The sequence below is a fragment of the Kryptolebias marmoratus genome, linkage group LG13, assembly GCF_001649575.2.
Source record: "Kryptolebias marmoratus isolate JLee-2015 linkage group LG13, ASM164957v2, whole genome shotgun sequence".
Taxonomy (NCBI): Eukaryota; Metazoa; Chordata; class Actinopteri; order Cyprinodontiformes; family Rivulidae; genus Kryptolebias; species Kryptolebias marmoratus.
The window spans coordinates 10,655,701-10,671,152 of NC_051442.1; the positions used below are offsets into that span (position 1 = coordinate 10,655,701).

The window sequence follows — 15,452 nt, forward strand, 5'->3', positions numbered from 1 at the left end:
GCTCAAACACCTCCAGCTGTTTGTTTCAACTAATATTTCTAGTCAGATTCCTAAAGTTTGTAAGTTTATAAATAGTTTTACCTGCAGAAATACTACACCAAGTGGAATTGTCATACTTGCCTTTAGCTTTCTTATATGAATTTTGATTATACTGTATGCTGCCCTATGAGTCTTGCTGGCCACGTTAACAAAAGAGTACTTAAGTCTTAAGAGGTTTATTAACCAGAGGAGTGAGAAGATATTGATTCTAACCCGATAACGAAAACTTTGACGCAGAATGATTAAAAAAGAGCAACACAGCACAAATATAAATGACAAAAAAAGATAATATTTGCAAAGATAAAGCGGGATGTTTACATGATTGATTGTGTCCGTTTTGCCTGTTTTTTCTTGAATTAAAATATAAAAATTACAAATGTCTTGTACTTCTTTTATTGGCCATTAGGGGTCGCTGCCACACAAAGCAAACAATCAGCGAAGAAGAATTTGAGCCGTCCAGTAGGTGGCGGTAATGAGCAGTTTCAGTTGGTTTGCCAACCGCCATTAAACCTAAGAAGAAGAACAGCAACTATGGATTCATGGTTGTCGCTGTAGTAGACTCTAATCAATTACAATCTTTATTTCAAATAATGTCAGTAAAACACTATTTTTAATTAAAAAAGCTACAATTTTTAGTACGGAAAAGTGGCTGAGAACATGTAAGTATGATTGTAAACACGAGGTAACGGTAAAGGACGGGCAGTTAGCTTTTTAGCTGTCAGCTGCTCCCTCTTTGTGCACCGCAGACATGAATGAAGAGGACGCTCCCTCATCCGCAGCGAATAAGGAGAAGGACGCCACTCTTCTGCTCACCAAGGACGGACAGAGGTACTACGTGAACAAGAGCGGGGTGGTCGACAGCAGGAACGTGGTGACGCCGCACGAAGCCGACGGCAGCGTCCCCGGTGCGATGATGGACGACGCGGACGAGGAGAGCGACGTCATGGACCCCTCGGATCCCAGAGACGGCGGCGCCAGCCCGGAGGAGCTCAACGACGAGGAGGCGTCGGAGGGCGACAACGCCCCCAAGCAGTGCACCTACGAGGGATGCACGGAGACGACGACGCAGGTGGCCAAGCAGAGGAAGCCGTGGATGTGCAAGAAGCACCGCAACAAGATGTACAAAGACAAATACAAGAAGAAGAAGAGCGACCAGGCCATGTCCAGCGGAAAACTTGACGTAAGACTGAACTTCTTCTTTTTGAATCCGTCGTGGTGAAGTTCGCTTTAACCATTTTACCAATGGTTAAAATTAAATTTTTAGAATTTTTACCTATTTATTTTAGCTGTGAGGAATGGTGAAGTGATATTTAATGATGTGTCCACAGGACACCATGCAGCTTATTTACTTATAAACCCCCAAATTTGTCCTTTACGATTAGTTTATTCTTCTTTAATCAGCAACAACAAGTTATACTTACTTACTTTGGCTGGCAAACATAGATCTGAGTTTTCAAGGAGAGAAGAAAACCCCTTCTTGAAACAGTATTATTGATTCATACATGCTGATACAACTCCTGGGGAAAATGGTTGACTCACAACTTTTGTAGGATGTTTTCTGAGTTGTTTAATTTCTATAACAAAATAAACCACAGATATGCCACAAAACTATAATTTTTCTAAATTACAGGCTTCTGGCATTAAGACAGAACATGTAAAGGAAAGAAATATAATTGAAGTCAGTCATGATAGCTTTATTTAGATCATGTAGAAGGGAAAAAAATGGAATCACTCTTTAATTTGCATCAGATTAAATCGGCTTCAGGTGAAAAAAAAAAAAGTGCTCAAACATTGGAGAGCTGTTGAATCATGGCTCCAACACGAGAGATGTCGTCTGAAACCGAGGAGAGGGTTATGAAACTTCTTCCAGAAGGGAAATCATCAGGGAATGTTGCAAAAGATGTTGGTCGTTCCCAGTCAGCTGTGTCTGAAATCTGCACCCGGTACAGAAAGACGGGAAGGTCATCAAAGCATGTCAGGGGGAGACGGCAGTCAGTACATCTTCAATAAACACCAACGTCTACATTAAATGATGATAACGCATCTTACCTTAAGCAAAGGACATGAAAATGTTTCTTTAAGAAAGACGTATAATGTCAACGGCATGGCCTACAAAAAGTACATATCTCCATCCAGGTGAAAATATCTGGTGGAATTGAAGAAAAATGGTCGATGGCGAGACTCCAACCTGCAAAGCTGATCTATAAGAGATAGTTGGAGTGATGAAGATCACTGTTTGTTAATAGTTGGGTCCATGCTCAGAGAATTTAAGCTGATATAAAAGCCAGCAGTGGAGCAACAAAGTACTAATGGCTCTGTGTTTTTTCTTATTATATTTCTGTCCTTTTTATTGTTTCTTAACAATAGTTTTGTGGCATGTCTTTAATTTACTGTAAATCAAATAACTGGAAAAACGTCCTCTAAGTGTGATGGTTGAATATTTTTTGCCAGGAGGTGTAATAACTGCACAAACAGGGCCAACACTGCAGACTTTTCAGTCAGGCAGTTTTAAAGGCGGGGAGGCTTGACTCAGTTCAGTCCGGGACTCCAGTCCGGACTCCTTCTCCGGCTTTTCCCGGCAGCTCGGGTCACATGTAAACAGGAAAAAGGTCCCCGAGCAAGCAGGAGCTGTCGATGAGCTCGAAGCAAAATCCGAACCGAGGCGGTTCTGATGTAGTGAAAGCAACTCAAACAAGGCGTAAGGAAAGGAAAGAGAACCGTGTTTCTGCCATGAAAGGCTCGGGCCCATCAAGGCTCAGGCGACGAGTCCGGAGGTCCGAAGGTCCGCGACCCCCCAGACGGAGACGGGTCCAGGGCCGAGACCCTCAGCAGGTCGGTCCGACAGCCTGATTTCCAAACTAAAGCAGGGGGAAATGCTTCTAAAAGATTAAATTTCCAGCAAAGTTTTTGTGGAAAGACAACAAGGAGGTTCTGCTGACTGGACCAGGAGGTTTATCATTATTTCACCCAGATTTAAAACAGCAATTGAAAGCTTTAACAATGACGTTCATGCTTGTAAACATTATTCTGCAAGCATTAGTGCAACTTGAGATGAAAATAATGACATTTTTGGCCATTTTGGCTTGGAGAAGATTGTTGCACTTACACAGTTTGGCCAGCAGGAGGCAGTGTACGGAATGACTTACTAAAGCCTACTGAAGTAGTTTATGTGCATTCAGACAAATTGGAAAATAAATCATGTCCACCTGTCAATTCTTAAGTGACTTAATTATGAAGTTAAAAAAGCATCTGTTTCTAGTGTTGTTGTTTTTTAGTTTTTTTTTTTTCCTCCACCAGACAAAAGTGTCCTTCAGTTTAAACCAAACTTTCTCTGTTTTGTATCCGTTTGTTTTTGTGGCTGCTCAGGAAAACTCTGAGGAGCGGCCGGTGTCTGTGAACAAACAGCGCCTGGGCTCCATGGGGGACCGTCCTGCCAGACCTTCCCTTATCGAGCAGGTCCTCAACCAGAAAAGACTGGTAAGTCACCGACTCGGCTGAAACAGAAGGACGTGGCTGGCATCAAAGCACCGAGTAGCACCTAACATTTAGAAGGAAAGTCCAACCAAGTGTTACTACGATCATTCCTTTTATTTGGAAGACAGCATCTGTATTTTAAATTAATCTTTTGAACCTTTAAAGTAGTTTTATGCTCAAAATGACATCCGTGTTTTTCCGTTTCTTTGTTAGACAAAATGTTAAGTAGATTGGTGTTGGAACACAAAATTTATTTTACCTCCTCACAAAAGCTAATTTTTGTAGTATACACAGTTACATGTAAATTGTGACATCCCTTAAAAGAACATTTTTTGTTAGTTTGATAATTAAACAACCCTATATGTATTGAAAATAGAAGAATTTTGTCACTAAATGTTCTCATAGGAATGTTTAAAAGGACCAGTGTGTTGATATCTAATTATTTGTTTTCATCTGTGTCCTCCAGTCGCTGCTCAGGAGTCCGGAGGTGATCAGGTTTCTGCAGCAGCAGCAGCAGCTCCTGGCGTCACAAAGCCGCAGCCATTCGCAGCAGCAGTTCCAGGGCTGTTAACACTTACCCGCCAGCGCCGACGCCGTTTGTTTTGCATCGGGAAGACCGAGGGGAGAAAAAAATGGCACTCCATGGATAGAACGTGTGTACCCTGCTCATAAACCTGTTCATCCATACAGGAAATTCAGATTTCTATATATGACCCAGCTGTACTTTCTACTTTAGTTACATCAGAGCGTTCGTTCTGTGACATTTCTTTTTATCAGAGTAATAATAATAATGTAATATTGACATACAAAGATGAGACTGTTTTTATGTTGTGCTCTAATAACTGATCAATCCTGTGTTTTAGTGTTTTTGATGATTTCTGATAATTATGAAACATTTTCTTGTTGTATTCCTGTGATAAACTATTTGATTTAACTTATTTGTAAAGCATTTTGTAATACTAAGAAGAGCACTACAGGAACACTGAATATTTCTTACCTGTGACAATCAAAAGTAAAGCTTCGACGGCTTGTTTTAAGAGAAAAGGTGGTTTGTGATTTCTTCCTAAACTTTAGTAAAATGCACCACATGATGACAAAGTGCTCTAAAGTTACTCTATCTCTTCTGTAGCGTTTATCCCCAATCAAGCATAGAAGGAAAAAAAAACAACACAAAAACAATGAAGTGTTCCACATACTGTGTTTATAGTATGGGCTAAGCTTTATTCTTAAAGCTAAGGCTTTAAAAATTCAAATCTTGGAAAAACAAAATGCGTAACAAAGAACTTCAAATGAACATATAAAAAGCAACCAGTACATTCAGTCAACCATTGGTCAGGACGTGGAAATACGACACATACCACAACGACAATATATAACAAGTACCTCCAAACAGATCCCATTTTTCTTATCCTGTGCAGTTAACTTGTCCCAGTGGGAACACAAATGAAGAGCAATGCTTTATCATACTGAAAATCAAGGACACATTTAAAAGGCATGTGTTTGCGTCTTAAAGCTTGAAACGACAACGTTGTCCGTTTGGATGAGACGACGTGTGAGAGAGGAACCCTCGGACAGAAACATTCAGAATCTACGACTACCTGTGGGGCGACGAGACAGCGCTCCCGTTACGACACCGAAGAGATGGGGTTGTGTGGCGAGCCCATCTGAGTGAGGACCTTGTCCAGCCACTGTAGGGGGCCATGCAGATGGACCTCAATCCAGCAGGGGGTGCTGGTCACATCCTGACGGTGGTATTCTGCACCCCAGCCCTGAGGTTTGGAAACAAATAAGGTTCAGCTGCTGGGCTGTCGGTTTGAGTGGTAAATAAGTGGAAGGGCACACGCTTGACAGCAATTTAAACAAACAGTTTGGATCTCATGAGGTGGATTCTGTGGAAAGGTTAATATCTTACCTGTAGTAGAAAGCTCTTCAACCTCAGTTTGGAAGAATAGTTGAATTCTGACTGAATTACACTGTTACTCTGAGCGGAGTAACACAAAAGAGGACTGGTGCCACCTTAAAACAAGCCTAGCCTCAAAAACTTCACACTCCTTATTGCAAACTATTTTTAAAACTCTTTACAACATCATCAATTTGACATATTTGCAAACACAAACAGCGGTAGTTAACTGCAGCGCTGGTGCAATCTGGGACACTTCTGGTAGAACTGCAATGCAAAACTGACGGCGACGTAAAGCTTCAGAAAACAGCGTTAACCTGAAATCCAATGAGACTTTTCAGACTAAAGACGTCAACAATCCGCTTAGCGCCACCCGAACTGTTGGCCCGTCAGTCTGGTCAGAATTAAACTATTCCTCCAAACTGGGGCTGTTTGAAGAAGAACGCAACAGGTGAGATATTAACTATTCACAACCTTCTCACAGAACCAGCTTCCAAAGATGAAAACTTTCAAATCTGAACATCTAATACCTTATTAATTAAACTGAAATATGTTCAGTAGACACAAGAACCCGCTCCATTTAGCTACATTGAAGATGACCGCCCTGTCTGTTTATTCCTACGCTTCCTGTACGTTATTTACATAAACACAAAACGATGCTTGGCACCTTAACAAAGCTCATGCGGATGGTGCACATCTTCGTGAGCTCGTAGACCACCTCGAAGCCGTGGTTCACGGACTGGGCGAGGAGCTGAGCAAACAGCTGGTTGTTGAAAATCTTGAGGCTGCAGCCGCTGGGGATCTTGCACACGGTGGTGGTGTGGAAGCCGTGCTGGAAGTTACAGTTGCGGCTCTGGACGAAGATGCTGCTGTCGCTCAGACACTCTGCGTACACCTCCCCTCCCACGTAGTACAGGTGTAACCCTGAGGACGAAAAAGGGGAAAACGTCACACAGAGTTATTGGGTTTTAGTTCGAATCAGCCGCGCGGGATCCACGCAGTCTACCTTTGCCTATGTGCCGGCGCGTGTGCTCGATGGTGGAGTTGCGGTTGACGTTGGAAAGCAGCCCGAGGCAGAATCGGTTCTTGTTGTTGGACGGGTCCGTGAAGCCGTCCACCAAGACGCTGCGGGACGAGGCGTGGAACGTTTCCCCCACTCGGTTGTTGAGCTCATAGTAGGCTATGGAGCACCAGTACTCCGGCTCCTCGTAGCACACGGGCCTCAGGTCTGACGGCACAGGTGAGCGCAGTGGATAACGGGAAGAGATTTACATCGTCTGCGCGGTTCAAGCTAAATTTACCTCTGTGCGGAGCGGAAAATGTGAGTTTTAACGTTTCCGTGGAGTTGCTCGGCTTCACGTCCTCTTGAGAGTTTGTCTCCATCATGCTGTAGGGAGGTGGAGGAGTCTCGGCTGGAAAACACCAAAGGGGAGGGGAATTAATTCCTTCACACTCGCCGGGGTCGGAATCGTATCAGGTTCGTGCTTTTGTGTCCTACCTGTGATGTGATATGGACTGCCGGGTTCTGCGGAGCTGCTGGGGGAGTTGGGGTAGCTCTGTGAGGTGGGGGACTGAGCGAGGGACGAGGCAGGGGAGGAGGAGGAGAAGGAGGAGCAGGGCAGAGGGGGGAAGGAGTCTGGGTAGGTGGCGTTTTGGGGCATCAGCGGCTCGTTGTTCAGGGAGGCGTTCCTAAACTTTGCCAGCAAACTGTGCTGTGGGTTGAACTCGCTGTGGCGCGGCACAAGAACTGGTGGAAGCACTAAAGGGAAAAAAAAATTAAAAATAAAAAGTTAGGGAGGAGATAGAAACAAAGAGAAAGCCACAGGTTCTTCAATAGCGTGCGTACCTGGCGTCTCCACACGTCTGTAGTGGTACGGATTGACGCAGATGTCCTTCTGCTTGGAGCCGAAGGGGAACTCGCAGCACTCCAGGGCCTTCAGCTCGTGGTGGGACTGCAGGTCGGGCCAGCGCCACACCCGGCAGTAGATCACGTGGGGCAGGCCCTTCCTGTGGGACACCTGCAGCCTCCCGTCCAGCGAGCGGGGAATCGTCACGCACTTACCTCAAGGGTTGAGATGATAGGGCAAGCCCGTCAGAACAGATTTAAATGTACGTGCTGTTTGAAGGTTTCCAGGTAACACAGCTGCTCCCTGTTCTACTTTGTGTCCACAGAAAGAAAGACAAACTGCTCCTCCTTGAGCCAAAAAATTCTATATAACACAATTAGACAAATAAGACTGTAGGCAGCATGTTACTGTTGTCACTGCTGGAGGTTACAACAATATTACGTGTAGTTTTTACAGACTTAACAACACGACAAAATCTGAGAGGTCTCAAAGATGGTTAACTGATACGGCCATCTGATACAGTAAGGGCAGCGATTTGAGGTGGGGTTTTCATCAAGTTGTCTCTGTTGTTGTGCATAGGTCAGATATTTAACAGAACACAGGATGTTAAAAACAGGATGGCATTTGCACATTCACCAGATTAGAACTAAAAAGTGAGACAAATCAGATCAGCGTTTGATGGTTTTCACCAGATCATAGTGTGCCCTGCCCGTTACGTTTTATTAATGGTTAGTCTGTTTGCGCTTTTGCAGGAGCAGATCCCAGTGGTTAGGAGTGCTGACTGGGAACACCTGGAACTGGAGCTCCACCTTATCAAATTATTATTTTTATTAAAGCTCCAGCATTCTGTCCTTTTCTCCTACAGATCCAGGCTGCGTTTGGTTTTCCTTGTGTTGTGTTTGGGTTAACACACAACATGTGCATTCACTATGTTCACTCATCACGATGTGACTGAGCTTACTGACTTCACACTCTGATATTGTTAATTGGTCATCTCGACAGAATGTTGCTTTAAATAAACATTTAACTGCCTTTCCACCCCCACCCCCCGAGGCAGGCTGCGATAATGTCGGAACACGTCTGGGATCTGCTCCTAGAACAGCTCAAACAGAGTCCCCATTAAAGACACATACATATTTATGCCGGCCCGGATGGATTTATGGCGGCAATAAAAGTGCAAAACATCCAAGAGGGCGAATACTTTTTACAGGCCGTCACAATAGACACTTGTGCCGTCACTGTGACTACATGCTGCTTTTAGTGGGTCAAAATTGAATAAAAGTTGGAAATGGATTTGTTGTTTTTTTAATCTTCCTTGGAAAGATTTCTAGTCCATCTGAAGACTGACTATGAGACAGACAAGACAAAAAATATTACTCCCTCATCAGTTCAAAATTAAAACCACCTGACCAGAACGTGAACTATGACTAATTCAAACATTATTATGATGTAGCGTTTCAAAAGATGATTATTCTATTACTGTATCTACTAATGGTAGAATGGTAGAATGGAATGTAATTTTTTTTACCTAAAATGTGGCCAAGTGGAATAAACTTTAACATAAAATGAAAATACTCCATTTACAAACAAGTACCCTAAAGCTAAACTTAATGACAGGTTTTTTTTTTGGATTTATTGGCTAAAGATATTAATTTTTTCTCCTTTTTGCCCCACTAAAACCTAGCACACTTTAAAAAATAAAAGTCAGAACATTGCGTTCCATCCTATCACGGAAATCATCTTATGTCTGGAAAACCTTGTGACTCTTCAGATTGTTTATGAATGCTACATAAAAAAAAAAAAAATAAATGACCGACTGAAGGCTGAACGTCTACGTAAACCGATGTGACACTCACTGGGCTGCCCCGGACAGCTGAGGGCCCTTTCCAGCTCCTCCATGGCTCCCTTCTTCTTCTTCAGCTTCTTCACCAGAGAATCCACGGCCTTCTCGGCCCACTTCTCCTCCTCGTCGCCTTGCTTCCAGCCGAGCAGGCGCTTCACTGCTGGGCTGGTGAAGGAGAACAGGGACGTGATGGAGGTGGAGGAGTTCATTACGAGGTGAGATCCTGTTAATGTTATAATAGCTCCCTCGAGGGGTGGGGGGTGGGGGGCAAATAATGAGTAGAAAAAAAAAATAAGGCGAAAGATAAAAGAAGTAGCTTGATGACTTTGTGTAAACGTTGGCTTTTTTTTTCTGGATTCAGCTGTAACTTCTGAGCAGCCCTGGCGAAGGAGCTGGACTCCGGCCAGCGCAGTGCGAGCCCTCAATCCTGTCTCTGTGTCGGCACAGGGGAGATCTTTGGATTCAGAGCCTCCCGCGGAGATGGTTATTCCTTCGTAACCGCCAGAAACTCCGGGTCAAGTTTCAATCATCTGGCAAGAGACACGATGAGAGATTGTATTAGACGACAGTTCATCCAAAACAGCTGCACGGTGGCAGGGAAATCATGGGGTTTTGTCACCGCGGCGATACGCTGGCCTGAAAAGATGAGAAGGAGCTGCACACATTTAATAATGCAAGCATTAAAAAGGTGGATTTCCATAATCAGGAGGGTGTTTCTGCGGGGCTGCATTGTTTCTCTCCAAGCGTGGAGCAGAACGGCTACAGACAGAGCAGGCAGAGATGGCCCGGCTCGTTTCTAGATTCCCCAACAATGAGGAATGTCCTTTCTGGCCTCTGTTTCAATGATCATGCCACTGACGCCCAGGAGCCATGCTGTCTGGCCAGAACACATCACAGAACAGGAGGGTGGGGGGGGAGCGGGAGACGGGGAGGGAGACAGACACGGAGTCCTTGTGTTTGTGTCTTTCTGGCCGCAGCACTGAATATTACATAAAGTACCTGGAATGAAGCGCAAAACTAACAGAGGCGGCATCTAGGTGTTCGATCTCTTAAATATTCCTTTGCAAGAAGTGCGGCTTTGAGGCATCATGTCAGAGCATTTTGGTAATAAAGAGGAAAAAAATACTTTTTTTGAGCTTTATCAATCCATCCGTTCCTGTCGGATTCAAACCTCCCTCTCCACCTATGTTTATACAATCGAGTTTCAAAAACAATTCACGCAAAGCCGTTTTAGTCAAGTATGCGCAATCTCATGCAGTATCACAAGACGTAACACTCAGAGCATGTGCTGCGAATGACTCTCAGCTACTACCACCACAGATTTTAGCTCAGCGCCTATAAAAACTGACCCGAGTTAAAGCCATTTCTGTGCTCGGTGGCGTCGATTGGCGGTGCCTACCGTCTTGAAATTGGCTCAGTTGTAGGCCAGTTCCTCAACGTTTCATTAAAAATCTAACCGGTTGTTCATGAGATATTTTGCTAACAGACAGACACGCTTGTGCACACACAGGGATGGTCAAAAGCATTGTCATATCAGAACTGTATGTCATACTGTATGCCAATTTGGTACATTGAGTCCAAAATGCAGTCACAACAGAACCCCAAAAAGAAGTTCATCCAAATTCTGGAAGCCTCCAAATCTTATAATAAGCTCTATAATGAAATCCTCCATGAATCCATGCATTAAAAGTAAAGAGCCAGCTGATGTTGGTCTTTTTTCCCTGAGAGGCTCAGGGCTGCATCAGTCCGCCTCTGCTGCTGCTGCTTTATGGCAGCTGGCGTCACTCAGTCTGCAGCCTCAGATAGGCTAATTACCTAATGCTTTATCACCAGAACACCCCTTCAAAAAAAAAAAAAAAAAAGTAAACACGCCAGCTTCCTTTTACTATCACTACATCCAGTCTTTGAGTCGCTACAGGATCCGGGCTCGGACCTGGATCCTCCCTGAACACACCTTGATGGTGGAGGAGTGAGCAAAACTGTGTGTGTGTTTTTTTTTAAATAAAGCAAATCAATAACAGTATTCTTCTGCTTATAACTTCTAGCAGCAATTGCAATCGACCTCAAACAGCAGATTGCTTCTTAATATGTTTGCATATTAGGTAAAATCCTTATAAGTTTATCGCTCTCGTCTAATCCGGAGCCCGTTTTCCCCGCATTCAGTCATGGAAAACAAAACAAAATGATAAAAAAAAAATACTTGACCAAACAAAAGTTTCCCCCAACAAAAGGCTACTTACGCAGCGGGTTAAAACAACAAACATCGCTTCGCATTTCCAGGAGCTGCATTCATCCCATGACGAGTTATTTAAAAATGCATTTAAAACACCTGAAATCGTGAACTACGGGCTGCGGTTATTTCCTCACCTCTGTTGTGACAACAAGTGCGCCGCAGACAGCCAGGTCCGTCTGGAGGCTTCCGCGTCTGCAGCTGGTCGGGCCGGTGTGCTGGAGCTGCGAAGGTGTGTGTGTGTGTGTGTTGGCTGTCTGCGCGCACGGCGGAGTGTTTACCAGCGCGCGTGCTGCTGTCAAACTGTAAAGACAGCGTTTCGAGACCAATCTTCGTCCGGTTGCTTGTTTCAAAATAAAAGCCTTACCAACGTACCACGACGTCAACGCGAAATTCGTTGAATGCATAGTCCAGTCGACTTTTAGGTTTTTCTGTCTCTCAAAAAGTTATCAGTAGTAGCCCACCAGTAGTGACATTACTCACAGAGCACAGAGTATGGAGAAAGAGGGAAAAGTCTTCAGTCCAGGCTAGGCTAATGGCTAGCCAAACGAGGGCCTGTTTTTTATTATATTTAGATTTTTCAGGCTCATAGAACAACTCTTCCTTACTGTGAAAGAACGCCAAATTATCTAATATTAAACCTTCACATTTTTGCACGACATCGTTTGTTGACTTTGCTGGTGTCTCATCAACCAAACAATGGTCGTCAAGCTAAACAGAAAGACCGGTATGCGGCGAGGCTGCTGAATGTATTAATCCGCCGAAAGCTCAGTAAACTGAACTGACCAATGACGTAATTCTATATAATATACGTCATTAGAACGGACGCTGATCAGGCGGACTGATACATTCATCGGCCTCAGCACCGTAAAACAGTTCGGGTAGTAACACAGACGTTGTTCGGTTGAGTTATTTTTGTTTTTATTTTTGATTTTCTTACTTTCTAAAATCACCCAAAAATATTTTTGCGTTGTAAAAAAAACCCTCAACTATTATCAAATCTTTAATTCAATTAATTTAAAAATATTATTCAGTGAGCTAAGATATGGTTCATACGTGCTTTTTGTTTATCAACAAAAAAAGTTGCAAATAAGATTTTCTTGCGGTTTGTGAGACGTTTAAGAGCTCTGCATTTTATTCTGAAGGTTCGGTCTCGGAGACTTCCGGCCTTGCGCTCGACGTGAGAATTGACGCCGGTTTGAGGAGCTCAGAGAGGCTCCAGCTCCTCCGGCAGCCACAGCCGGAGCGCCACACAGCCTCGGCGGCGTCAGCCTGGCTGGAACCGCAGCGCCTGCCTGTAAGATCCCTCCGCCTCTCTCTGCCCCCCCCGTCCGTCCTGGAACTTTCCCAGGATTTCGGGGATTTTAGATCCAGCGCGCGCGTGCGTGCCACCTGAGCCGTGCACGCGCCCTCGTTCATCCTCATGCGAAAGCCGAGGAGGAAAACAACCCCCACCTGTTCTCCTGTGAGCCATTTTAGCACAAATGCTGGTAAATATGATCGATGGCTGATTGGAGGGGGCGTTTCATGCATTACTTTAAATTCCCGAGCATCTAATTTAAGCAGCACTCTGTTAATATTACCTTGAAGCGGCTAATATGCAACTATGAGGTGCAGAGAAGACCATTAAGTCTGTTTAATTTGACTTACAAATATATGTTACATTATTATCAGGGTAAATATTATCATTAAACAGGCTGCCCATCACTTAAAAGTTGTCACGGGAGATAAATCCACTGCACCTGTAGTGTAAAGAAAGATAAAAGTCAAAAAGAAAATAACCACAGGAATGACTGTATGAGCTCTTTGCTATCTTCTTCAGATTCCCTCTCTGTGGGATATCAACATTTTTTCTTTCTTTTTGTTTATCTTAGTTTTGTTGGGGGCCAGGCGGAGGTCTTTCTCACTGCGGATGGATACGATCCTTTATTGGGAGTGCCGTGCCTGGTCCAGTTAATGACGCAGACTGCTGGCGACAGAGAGTCTACAAGTTTGACATTTTCACAGTTTACAGCAACTGCTGCGGGTCCTAACCATCCTGCCAACCCCGTCCAAAAAAAAAAAAAACTGCATTATTCTTCTTTCCAGCAGGTAGATTACCCAGAAACCATCATATCATCTGAATCAATATCTGCGGAGTGTAAAAGCCAGCGATTTCCAAAGTGATCCATGCATGCTGCAAGGTGTCCTGAGGTCAAACCAAGGAGCACAAAGATGCTGGTTTTTTCATTCTTTAAAACACACCTGTCTGCACACTCATTACAGCTGATTTGACATCTCTCTTCCACTTTTATTTTATAGTGTGTTATTTTTTCTCCTCACAAATCTGATGCCGGAGACAGGAAGCGAGAAAAGCACAGATGATGGTGATTCACCGTCTGTGTGTCTTGTCTGGTCCTGGAGGGGCAGGACACAAACAGGATGCACTCCCCGGGACTCCTCCAGGGGCTCCAGAGACGTCTTTTAGACCTCAGGCTTGTATAAGAAACCATTGCTGTTAAAGCTCATTTACTCCAAACCACAAAAACGCTGGCCGAGCTTGTTCCAGTATGTGCTCATATGATGATTAAAAGACAAACGGAGGGATGGATATTGCGGTGAAGGAAGTAGGAGAAATTTCAGGTTCCTTTTAAATCACAGAAATAAAAAAAACCAAAATAAAATCCTGCAGCGACGCCTCATTTCCTTTATGAAGTTTCATGTTACTGAAACCAGAAACTTTATTTTATGATCAATAAAGGATTAACAGTTCTGCTGCCATGTTTTCTCTGCATGTTCTTGGGTTTATATTTAGGGAAAAATGCAGCAACCTTTGATAAACAGACTCTCACAGCTTTATACCAGCTTACTGATGTACAGTATATATATTTTTTATTTTGTTTCAAGTTACTCAGCCCACCGTTTGCAGGTTTCCTCCAAAACAAAAATCCTGTCCTTCTGAAAATAACAACTCAATATTGATCATTTGCCCTGTGGGATTTACAACAGATTCTCAGATCCTTCTCATTTCTCATTTACAGCTGATCAGGCACAATATAACCCTCATACATGATCGTTCGTCCAGACGTTCGGTAGGTTGTGGCGACAAATGTGTGTAACAGTGGCGATAAAAAGCCATTATTATCCACATAAAAGGCAGAACGAGGAGGAACTCGATAACCGCGTCATCGCTTCGCTTTCTAAGAATAATAATAATAATAAAAAAAGATTGTTCCTTTCAGATGACTTCGGTGGACACGGTCCGAATCCCTCCCTCACTGTAAGGCTCCATGGCCCTTTGACCTCTCGTCTCTGTGACACGGGGGGGAGGCTCGTCTGATTGGTTAATCAGTCTTAAGAGGTGACTGCAGTTTCCAGGCTCCAGTGATGTAGCGCAGGCGAATGAAAATCAGGTCCCGGCCCATCTGCAGCCAGCTCCAGAACGGGACCAGCTTGGACCCTGAGGAGAGCCAGAACACGGGCATTTCATCTCCAACCTTTTAGAGACGAATGGTGGAAATACAGCAGCTTGCTGTGATTTACTGCTGCAGGGTCGCGCTCTTACAGTTAAATGTTTACAGCAGCACTTTCATGCACGCTTAGCCTAAAACACATTTATTAAAAACCCAGTAAATAGAAGCAAACACATCCAAGAGAGATATTATTACTGCAAATAAGAGGCACAGTGGAATGACATAAAAAAAACAACCTTCTATTTCCGTCCAGTTGACCGCCACCTCCGCTATGGGGACTTTAAAACACTGAGCAATGTACAGGAGCTCCACATCAAACGCCCTGAGGGTGGAGAGGAACACAGAAGAACACAGCTGATGTTCAGGAACTGTCACTTTCACCTCAAAGAGAGCATAAGTCGGGCATTTTATCAAGACACTACGTCATAAAACATTCTTAACAGGTTTGCAGTTCTTTACCATCGCTCTACATGGAGGCAGGAGAAGGTCTTGAGCGCCGCCTCACGTGTGAAAAGCTTGAAGCCACACTGCGTGTCCCGAATTCCTCTCACACAGAAGAACCACACCAGGAAGTGGAATCCGTACATGAGGAATGTACGGAACACAGATCGCTAAAAAGACACAACACCAACCATTTATTCATTTAAAAAAAAAAAAAAAAAAAAAA

The 15,452-nt window shown here is 43.9% G+C and overlaps 3 protein-coding genes and 1 long non-coding RNA gene across 4 annotated transcripts in view; 2 read left to right on the plus strand and 2 right to left on the minus strand.

Moving 5' to 3' along the window:
- Positions 1-525: 525 nt before the first annotated feature.
- Positions 526-4,557, plus strand: LOC108236909 (regulatory factor X-associated protein). Its single transcript, XM_017417968.3, has 4 exons — positions 526-698; positions 786-1,219; positions 3,406-3,516; positions 3,980-4,557. The coding sequence occupies exons 2-4, from the start codon at positions 788-790 to the stop codon at positions 4,082-4,084; spliced, it is 648 nt and encodes a 215-aa protein (XP_017273457.1). The 5' UTR covers positions 526-698; positions 786-787; the 3' UTR covers positions 4,085-4,557.
- Positions 4,558-4,694: 137 nt separating this feature from the next.
- On the minus strand, positions 4,695-11,892 carry smad9 (SMAD family member 9). The gene is made up of 8 exons (XM_017417927.3): positions 11,471-11,892; positions 9,117-9,633; positions 7,260-7,475; positions 6,912-7,172; positions 6,715-6,825; positions 6,420-6,641; positions 6,081-6,337; positions 4,695-5,282 (listed from the first exon to the last, which is right to left on the minus strand). The coding sequence occupies exons 2-8, from the start codon at positions 9,310-9,312 to the stop codon at positions 5,139-5,141; spliced, it is 1,407 nt and encodes a 468-aa protein (XP_017273416.1). The 5' UTR covers positions 9,313-9,633; positions 11,471-11,892; the 3' UTR covers positions 4,695-5,138.
- A 514-nt stretch (positions 11,893-12,406) lies between these two features.
- Positions 12,407-13,457, plus strand: LOC112450560. The gene is made up of 2 exons (XR_003039218.2): positions 12,407-12,823; positions 13,208-13,457. It is a non-coding gene; the product is annotated as an uncharacterized LOC112450560 (long non-coding RNA).
- Positions 13,458-13,656: 199 nt separating this feature from the next.
- The window catches only part of alg5 (ALG5 dolichyl-phosphate beta-glucosyltransferase), a 4,181-nt gene continuing 2,385 nt past the window's right edge, over positions 13,657-15,452 (minus strand). The window contains exons 8-10 of the mRNA XM_017417960.3: positions 15,245-15,396; positions 15,022-15,107; positions 13,657-14,772 (exon numbers count right to left, since the gene is read on the minus strand). Of these exons, the coding sequence (XP_017273449.1) occupies positions 14,657-14,772; positions 15,022-15,107; positions 15,245-15,396 (354 nt within the window). The 3' untranslated portion in view covers positions 13,657-14,656. The remainder of the gene's footprint in view (positions 14,773-15,021; positions 15,108-15,244; positions 15,397-15,452) is intronic.